General features: G+C 38.9%; 2 protein-coding genes and 1 pseudogene across 2 annotated transcripts in view; 1 reads left to right on the top strand and 2 right to left on the bottom strand.

The window, feature by feature from the left end:
- The window catches only part of LOC138007232 (uncharacterized), a 1,692-nt gene extending 53 nt beyond the window's left edge, over window positions 1-1,639 (top strand). Inside the window, exons 1-3 of the mRNA XM_068854025.1 lie at window positions 1-371; window positions 841-998; window positions 1,598-1,639. The exon at window positions 1-371 is cut by the window's left edge and continues 53 nt beyond it. Of these exons, the coding sequence (XP_068710126.1) occupies window positions 208-371; window positions 841-998; window positions 1,598-1,608 (333 nt within the window). The 5' untranslated portion in view covers window positions 1-207 and the 3' untranslated portion in view covers window positions 1,609-1,639. The remainder of the gene's footprint in view (window positions 372-840; window positions 999-1,597) is intronic.
- The window catches only part of LOC138008657 (uncharacterized), a 482,701-nt pseudogene that overhangs the window by 468,374 nt on the left and 4,327 nt on the right, over window positions 1-10,000 (bottom strand).
- On the bottom strand, window positions 1,373-9,324 carry LOC138007229 (uncharacterized). The gene is made up of 11 exons (XM_068854022.1): window positions 8,696-9,324; window positions 7,405-8,194; window positions 7,022-7,184; window positions 6,555-6,777; window positions 5,745-6,282; window positions 4,603-4,816; window positions 3,829-4,080; window positions 3,418-3,589; window positions 2,733-2,881; window positions 2,316-2,513; window positions 1,373-1,627 (listed from the first exon to the last, which is right to left on the bottom strand). The coding sequence occupies exons 2-11, from the start codon at window positions 7,465-7,467 to the stop codon at window positions 1,491-1,493; spliced, it is 2,109 nt and encodes a 702-aa protein (XP_068710123.1). The 5' UTR covers window positions 7,468-8,194; window positions 8,696-9,324; the 3' UTR covers window positions 1,373-1,490.

Here is a 10,000-nt window from a genome sequence, read left to right as displayed (position 1 = left end):
ACGCTTTAAAAGTAAGAAATCAAAATTGCAACTTGCACGTGGAACAAAGGAGTGAGGCTCAGGTGATCGTTCCGTTCTTATTGATGCTAAGTTTCTTCTCAATTTCAATGTCTTTTCAGGTGCAAATGCTCAAATTGTTCCCTTGATTTAATAGCCAAGCCAGAAGAATGTTGGTGCTGCACAGACATCGACAGGTGCGGTGAGAAAATGTACGAGGTGGAAAAGGAGGGGGAATGTATCACCGAGCATCCAGGCTATGCTGCATGTTGCCTGAACACGTGGGTTCTTTCTACGGCTGCCATAGGCCTGAAGACTAAAGCTAAGAAGTCTTACTCGACTACAAAAACTGCAAGAAATGCAGCCGAATCAGAGTAAGTGTAGTTTTAAATAGTGTTTTTGATATTTCTTAATCATTTTACTGATAAACATATGTCAACTAATATATGATTTCCAGTCTAAGGGGTGTTGAAAATTTCTCTACTCTATTCAATTTTGCATAGTTTCAATTTCATTATAGGTCTGTTGGAAAACAACCACAATAAATATAGTTTGAAAAAAATTAGTTCATGTTATGTCTTTTATTCCAAACTGAATATAGTCAGGTAACGGTGTCCTGTTTGATTCTACCAAAATTAATAACAACCACCAATGTTAGCTTTCATTTGTCAGTGTGACTCTTAGTATAGCCATTGCTATGTGAACCATACCTTAAATAATAAAAATGCAAGATAGACATGGCAGCACCAAAATGTGGCAGGGTTAAACAAGAAGTTTTCCAAGTACCCACATTTTTTGCTTGTTTAGTAATGGTTGCCTGTACTTTTCATTTTAATTCTTTAGGTTCTTGAGATCAGTAGCATATCGCCAATATGTACGGCTTGTGTATGACTATGTTGGTGCCTCAAAAAGGATTCCTCTGCCCAACTGTGTCTACAATAGCATCCGGAAAGCCTTCCCAAATGTTGATGGGGAGTACACAGGCTATGAAGAGGAAGAGGGTGAGGACTAACTTTTCAAAGCAAAATTCCCACTCTGCTGTCAACTACACTGTAGCGAACATTTCCAAAAACATACCTCGGCAGTACCTGTATGGAACAAGTGATTTTCACTTTTTGAACCACAAAAAGTTGAAAATAAAATAGGTTGTATGCATGCCTGTATAATGTGCAGTTCCAGGGAGTATCCATACTCCCCCACAGAAGGGATTGGAATTTCCTTGGGGGGGGGGGGGGTGGGGGGTTCTGTGGGGCCAAACAAATTAAAGAAATGTATGAAGCTTAATTGGAATTTCCAGGAGTGGGGGGTCTTAGAAAAACTCTTTTCCATGGGGGAGGTATGGATATTTTCTGTAATTACACAGTGGAAAGAGTTACAAGGACGTAATAATCTGAAAGCGAATAGTTTAAAAACATTCTTTAATGTGTCAATGTGTGGTTGATGACGAATGGCAACTACATGTAAGAAATAGCCTTAAGAAAGGTGAGTGCACGTCAACTACCAGTTGAGGAGCATTGGCCTTTCTTATGGCCCTTTCTTGGCTGTCCACACTTTTTGCATGTTGGTGCCTTTCTAGGTCTTTGTCCACCAATATTTGCAGGTGTGTTTTGAAGCTGCTGTAGCTCAGCATCTGAAATAAAGAGCACAAAAAGCATCCATTGAAAGCAAGTACAGAAATGTTTGGTTTTTGCAAGATTCACTATACTGTAAGTAACATTATTATTCATTCAAAATATTTCCCAGTTTCTGATTGGTTAAAGCCACCCGCAAAATTATAACCAGCTGCTGTTTACTGAATATTGAACCAATGATGTCAAAAGTGCAGCCCACTGCAAATTATTGAACCGTTGACATCAAAATGATGTCACAAGTGCAGCCCCCCGCAGATTATTGAACCGTTGACTGAGAAAACCTGGGGACAAGGTTGTGCTGTTTTTGGTGAGCAGAAAAACAGACCGAAATGGCAAAACTCTTTTAAAAACAGGGAAATATTTTGAATGAATAAAAAAGTAATAATTGAATTTGGCTTTCGTAGGAAATGAAGAATCCTGGAGAGTATTATCCACCTGGGCCTTCCGCCTCTGTGGATAACACCCTCCTTGATCTGCAGGATTCTTCATATTTTACTCCGCCTCATTCAATAACTACTAAATGTATAGAACTTGCTCTAATATGTTGCTGATAGTGTACTAAAATGAGTTGTCAAATCTGTATAATAAAAACTATAAATTCAATATGATTGCTGTGACAACATTCGTTTCAGTTTTTCCTGCTACAAATTTTGCTGAAAACTAATCAGTGTTGTGAATGTACTGTACCTGAACATGTAGGTGGGCATATAACAGTCTCCCTTTTCTTCCTAGATAGGTATTTTTCATTTGCCTCAACCTTGCTTTCCTTATCTTTAAGCAAACTGTGTAATGGCTCTGGCACTTGTGCTGTCAGTTCATCTTTCAATAAGTCTAAGTCCTCTCTTGATGTGGTGACTAGTATATCGTATATTTTGGCAACATAACCTGAAGAGTAAATATCCAATCACACTCAGGCTGTGAATATCTTAAATACAAAATATCTCTTGGTCAATCTGGGAAAAAAACATCCAGTGTATTGTGGTTTGACGAGCTTTCTTTGGACAAATGATATTGCAAACTAAGGCTAAAGAAAACAACTGCAAAAATATTTCTTTTGTGTTGGTGCCATTCAGTCATTTTGTTTCACACATGCAAAGATCATACCATAATTCTGTTTGACGCGCGCTTCCCTCACTGTTCCTTCTCCCTCTTTGAACTTAGGATAAGTAACACGTAGTTTAGCATTTCCCTGGGCATCCTTTAATCTGTCCCTGTTTAAATTCCAGTTGAAATGCAGAGCCGCAAGAATAGTTCTGAAAATAGTATTAATAGAGACAAAATAAACTTCAAAGAAATGAAGCAGCTACTGACGATGCACTTGGAAACTGATCACTTTTGTGGTAAAAAAGAAAAATGCAAATGTTATTTTTAGTGGTCTTGCACTCAGCTATACAAGCACTAAGTTTAGCAAGTTTACAGGCATGCCACTGAAATGAAAGGAAACAAATATTTCATGGCAAATAAATGTAACATGTTAAAAATCCTGGCAAGAGGCAAACCAGTTGGCTCTTCTCAAAATGTGACTGAGGATATAAAATTGGGACTACTGAGAAACAATTCCTGCTAGTCGCAGGGTAGAGGCCTTGAACCCAGCACCTCTGGATTATAACACCAGCACCCTAAACCATTTGGCCATGCAGCCTCCACTAGACTTGTTAATAATAGTAAATGGCAATATTAGGATATCATCAGACCAGTACTTCTGAGCCACAGATTCAGAGCTTAATGTTATGCCCAGAAACCCCTTTGATTTTGTTATCTTTATTGAATTCAATTGGTGTAAAATTACCTGCTTAGTATCCCAAGATAAGAAAAGGAGAACATCTTTGGGGCAAATTGGTTTACTACAGAGTGGTAACCTTCCAGGCAGCTTGTTTGCTGAATTGGGGATGCCTGCTTTATGCCCCGCAGTAGGAAGGAGTTGTTTAGTGTCTCACATAGTCTGTTGTATACCTCCGAACCTGATATATAAAGTACATTTCACTCAGACATAGCATATGTTATTTATAGTAATGCTTTCAACACTCTTTGGTCTTTCGCCCAAAAAAAAGAAAAAGAAAACATGCCAACAACTCCAGACTAATAGCAATCAGTGACCAGTCAGGTACATGCAGCATTCCATGGGCTTTCTATTCCAAATGAATCGGTAAATAAACATGTATGTGCTTAATTTCTGTAAACAAAAAAAGCAATCAATTACTTTTTGTAAGCCACAAGCGTTGAGTGGTTACCGCACCATGAGCACACTTATTGAACAGCCTCTCAGGTATATTGGTGTGTTGGTTCAGTATGTGGTACTGAAAGGATTTAAACTTTGCAAGGATGACTGACTGAAGCTTTGCTTTTGTAGATGTCACTGACCAATAAAAGTGCCGGACACAGGCTTTCCTCCATCGACCAATTGCTTCCATGCCTTTCTCTTTACTCAGCTTAGTTAGCAGTTTTTGTATCTCTGTAGTAATAAGAAAGAGTATGTGGCAATGTCTTTTCACAGTAATCTGATCTTATTGTCCAAAGACTGTTTCTGATGTCAATTGTACAAGCAAGGCTAGTTGTATTATAATCACCAGTAATACAAATTTTGAGTTTGCATATGGTTGAGCAAACCAAACAAGCACGGATTGTAGCACCACATAATTTTGGACAAACATGCAGGCAAATAATTTTATACCCATATTCTTTAACTTCCTCTCTTCCTGTCAGTGAATTTATATCCAATTTTCATTTGTAACTTATTTTTAATTAGAATTAGAGAGACCCAATTAGTGGTTTATAACTGCTGGTAATTAATGACACTTACATGGTAAGTAATTAAGTTTTTATTATTATCATCATCATCATCATCATCATGTGTAAATGTTTTCAAGTAATTATTGTGTTAAAATATGTTTTTTTATGTTTGATCCATATTGTTGTGCTGTATTTGATGTAATGATTAAAATGCTAAGATGAACATTTTTATTCAGCAACTTACTTTTCCCTATATGCCAAAGGTCAAAAAAATGGTCTATCAGAGGCTTTCCCAGTTCTTTGCATTTTTTGGGGCACTCGACCCTCATCCACTTGGCAATTTGGGAGTGCCTGTCTGAGATGAATGCTTTAATTATCATAGCTGTGCCAAGTAGGAATGCAAATGCCTTTTGGTGACCTATGAACTCCATGGCTGAACTACTTCCTGCTTGGTTAGCCTGAAGAGCAATAGAACAGCTGCTATTATGCAAGCAGTGAAGCCGATGTCCCCATCCCTCCCCCAAACATCAACTCGCATAACTTTTGGGTAGAAGTTTGATTAACTACATTTAGGGCCCGATTACATGGCGAATTTCAGCCCAGCTACTGAAACAAATCCTCTTAAAATCAAATTGTCGATTACATGGAGATTTTTTCAGCCCGGGGCGCAATTCAGCCAGGGCTGAAAATCCTAGCCCGATTTGGTCGAAGCGGGCTAGGATTTTCAGCCTGAATTGCCCGGGCTGAAAATCCTAGCCCGGTTTGACCAAACCAGGCTAGGATTTTCAGCCCGGGCTGAGTATTAACCCCGGGCTGAAAAAAACTCCATGTAATCGAAAAGAAATTTCAGACAGGCTGAAAAGCAGGAAATAATATGGCTGCCTGATTCTCCCGAGACTCTTCACATGAAATTTCATATTTGGTGCCAAGACTAATATTTCAGCCCGGGCTGAAGTTCATCATGTAATCGCAACAAAATTTCAACCCGGTTAACCGGGCTGAAATTTGCCATGTAATCGGGCCCTTAGTGCCTTTCAAAATCAATGAGTACCCTATGCCACTCCAAACTACCCTTGTTAAGACAATGAGTTAAATATAGAATGACAGGAAATCAGTCACCATAATAATAGTAAGACTACACAAGGGCTGGCATATTAAATTATGAGGAAGAGAATTATGAGGGAATGTCATACTAAGTATCAAAACAAGACATTCTTAAAATTTTGTATGAACATGTATCATGCACAGATGAAAATAACTTTTGAGTACCCTCTGTTCACAGTTATTCATCCCCTTGTAATAAAACCACTGGGATTTGGTTGTTATCTACATGATTGTATGTATGTCAAGTGTGCGAGGCTCCTTTTAATATGGCAAAACTATTACCTGAACTAGCACAATATGGATAATGTAGCCAATGGTGCAACAGAATATGGTGTATGTGCCATATTTTGCCGAATGGCCCATACTGTCGTGCCTGCCATCTCCAGCAAGTACCACTTCCTCTCCTGCCAATTTCCTGAGTAATTCAGCCTGGTAGCCTCGCCAGTACTTTACAATTGAAGGAACTAGCAAATGTTGTTGATGGTAGTAGTATGTTGGATAATGATAAACAGGTATACCCATGTGCTGGAACATAAGTAAGACCTTGTTTATTGAAGCCCCAGAACACAAAATGGCAAAGCTTAACAACAAATTCCCTGCAGGGAATTTACCAAGCATATGTGGCTGGCTGGTCCATGTGAACACATCATTGCATTTGCTGCAGGTCGATTTGATGGTTAACATTGTTCCAGACTGTGATACGGAAAGAAGTGGATTGCTGGCAAAGCACAAATTACAGGATTGGAACAGAATCAGTAGTTTTGACAGGAACACTATTGCTTTTGGTTCTTCTCGGTAGTTTTCACCCTCAAAGTTGAACCTGAAAAAATGCAAAATAAAAATTAAGATAAACAAGGAGAACAAATTGTGAGTGCAAAAGAAAATCACACACCGTGATTCTTCCAGCTAGAATAAATAACCGAGAAAGGAATACTGTACATAATGTATTATAGAAAATCATTACAGTGAAGTGACAAGGAAATGGCTCATCATTCACTATTTCCTCAGACAAAGACCTTGCCAAAGATGCAAATCACACTCTAATCTAGTTTATCAAGCAAGTCATCATATTCATTCACTGAACAACTATACTTTTGATTTGGCTTCTGATCACAGTCATCATCGCCTGCTTGCTCATATGCATTTTCAGCTTCTTCTGGTGTCCAGCTTGGATCTCCTTCATCGTCTATTGCCTGACCTTCCTGTGACTCCACCTTTGGTTCATCTTCAACATCCATGGCTTCATTGTACTCTAGGCCCCCATCCACATCAACTTCATCTTCATCCAGTATCAGCACTTCATCTGTTTGGGACTCTGAAATTAAGATTTAAAATAGTGATTAGTTTTATGTTCAAAGGATGCCTGGTTTTTTTTATGTGGATTCTGTGTGCCTGCTTAGTATATTGGCATGACTGTGCTGTATTTCATTAACAATTATAATTTAAATTATCTTTAAAAGTTACAAGTTGCAGCAAAATACTAAGCTGTTGAAAGTAGGTTAAGTTCCTTTGATATTATCATGATCATTACAAGTTACAAGTTGCAATAAAATACTAACCTGTTGAAACTAGCTCTGGTTCTTTTGTTATTCTCTGTAATGTCTCTGTCCATTTGGACTGGTTACTAGCAAGTTTAGATTCCATGCCCCTAAGTTGTCTCTGGAGTTTTTTCTTCTGTTTTCGCAGAGAAGCACAACTTGAACAGGGAGTAGCTTTTGGGGGCTGCAATAGAATACATGTATCTTTCAACACAAAGAATGTTTCACACATTATGTTAGGATAGACAAATGTTGGTTGATTAACAGGATTCAGGGTTTTTAATACTAGAGTTTAAAACTTAAATTTATGATACACAATGATAGTTATCTGTCAGTAAAAATTTCAAGAATCATCAATAGCAATACATTTAAAGCCCCTTCTAGTTTCAAAATAAATTAATTACCTTATCAGATGCAGGACTGACTGAATTGTGGGAGGGGCACCCAGAAAGATCATCTACCTCCATAACCTCAGTTTGAATTGAAGGCAACACAGCTTCACATGTCAGCAGGCTGTTCTCCACATTTGGAGGTTCGGGAGATGTTTCTGCAGCTGCCAGTTCTTGCCTCGCAGTTGGTGTTGCTTTATTGACCAAGTCAGATGGTCCTGCTGTGCAAGACTGATGTCCAGATGGACTAAATACAGTGGCAGAATCTGCATATTCCTGTGGAGGTGTTGGTGTGCATGTTGGTCCTGCTGTACAAGGCTGATCACCAGATGGATTAACTACAGTGAAAAAATCTGCATATTCCTGTGGAGCTGTTGGTGTGCATGTTGCTTCTGCTGTGTAAGGCAGATCAGCAGATGGATTTGCTACAATGGCAAAATCAGCATGTTCTGGCAGTGCAGTTGGTGTTTCTTCCTCTGCCAAGTTTCTGTACTCAAATGATGCAGCTACTTGACCCTCATGTTCATTAACCTAAAACATTTTGACATTTCAAATTAAATCTCTGACAGCTGTATTTTGTATAGTGGTACCAGTAGATATATAAATTGGTAACATCCATCCAGATTTACTCGGTTATCAATAAAACTTTTCGAAGCTGACTGCTTTTCACTGCTTCGTTGGATGTGTGGTAAGAAACAAAACAAGACTAATATTCACTCACTGGTTCCGAGTCCATTGCATTGCTGCTGTGGGCGCCTGATGAGATGCTGCCTTCCTCGCTGTCTTCCAACAAATCGTTTAAAACCTTAGAGAGTAAAAGATAAATTGGGGTCTCTGCGGTTAGGGATATCACTCCTAGTAAGAACATTTACATTACACACACTTTTGCTGGGTGCCAGCTCACATAGCTTAGAAATATATTTGCTCAAGAAAACGATCGAAATGAAAAGAACTCTTTCCTAAACATCAAAGACTACCTTATGTAAAGAAGACTTGCAGCTGAGTATGAAAGCGCTTTCCCTTGCGTTAGTTTGAACAGTTTATCCCATGAGCTTTCGAGCAGGCTAAAAGTGATGCTTTGGAAATGCTTTGGAGTGACAAGAGCTTGTGGGGTCAAACACATAATCATGCTCGCTCAATAAGTTTCGTTATCTGAAACGCGACGTTAAATGATAATGAATACAGTTTGTACAAGTGCTGGACACGGTAGAGAGAAATCGCCATAGATCATTACATAATAATATTAAGAACAGACAGAATGAGAATTTTCACACCTTTGGCGTGTTTGTCGTAATCTGAAGCCTACCTTTTGCCGGTTTTTCTCCATCATGCGGAGACTTCTTTTAGATTCAACGTCTGTTGTTCGCTCTTCTTTTTTCCATATCGTAGGCAGGGATCCAGGTTTTATTTGCCTGCGCTGACTTGGGTCGAAAGCCCTAGTAAAACAGCTTTCTTCGAAGTGGACCGAGCAAATAACAAAACGTGTCTTTGGGAGCGGATGAAAATTCTTCCTCTTCGTTCTAACAAACCGGGCCCATGCATCTCTCGTATTTTTGTCGTTCGGACTTGCGTGTAGCGCGATTCCTGCCGCTCGATTAGATCCATTGCTACAGTCCTGGACAACACAACGACTTCCGACCATTGAAAGTGCTAAGAACAATCGGCAAAACGAAAACAGCAGCTGATCGAAGTGGGCGAAATCGTATGAGAAATTAGCCATGTGGGTTTCGACTTGAGAAAATGACGTCACACGCTCTTTCCCGCGAAATCTGGGTGACCCGGCCTATGTTGTCATGGGAAACCATCGTCCATTGGTAACCAGGCCAATGGAACATAACAGTTCAATGGCGGGTCGAAATTAATGATGTTTGAGCGCAAAAAAATACCACTTTCCTTCGTCATAAGAGGATATGCTTTGGAAATCATGTACTTCAAGTCGTTAACTACCAATCAAGCGAAAATGAAAGGTATTCAGAATTTGATCGTAGTAGCACTTTAAACATCATAAACTTTAAGTGGTACTATGATCAAAAAATCATTTCCTTTTTTTCTTCAGATTTTGAAAGCGTGTTTGCCTAACACCTAACTGGCAAAATTTTGAGCTTTGAGTTTTATCCAAAGGCTGTTTATTTTGAGTGTAAGTTTTGGATTTCACGGTCCGCCATTACTCACGTTCAAAACTGGCCGATTGGACCTCAGAAGGTTGGATCTAGAGAAAATGATGTCATTTACTCACTAGCTTAAAATCTCAGCGTGTAAACGCAATTTATTACATATGCAAAACACGGGTTTAAAAGTCTGAAAGCCCGAAACTCCCGTGCTGCATATTAATTCGGCCACGTACACACGCATTGCATTCTTAAACTAGTGAGTCTTTGACGTCATTTTCTCCTCGACCCAGCTCTCTCAAGATTTTAAAGTTAGTAATGGCGGACCAATAAATAAGAAAATTCCAGTTAAAATAAACAGGTGTCTTTTTAAAATCAGAACTTAAAACTTGGGTCAGTTAGTGTTTAGTTAACATAGTTTTGAAATCCAAAGGAAAAAAAGAATTGTTTTTTTGGTCGTAGTACCACTTTAAGCACTAGGCTTATGTGGTTATGGTTAGTAT

This window comes from Montipora foliosa, chromosome 6, assembly GCF_036669935.1.
Source record: "Montipora foliosa isolate CH-2021 chromosome 6, ASM3666993v2, whole genome shotgun sequence".
NCBI classification, from domain to species: Eukaryota; Metazoa; Cnidaria; class Anthozoa; order Scleractinia; family Acroporidae; genus Montipora; species Montipora foliosa.
The sequence above is the reverse complement of the archived record's forward strand: the minus strand, read 5'-3'. Positions and strand labels throughout refer to the sequence as shown.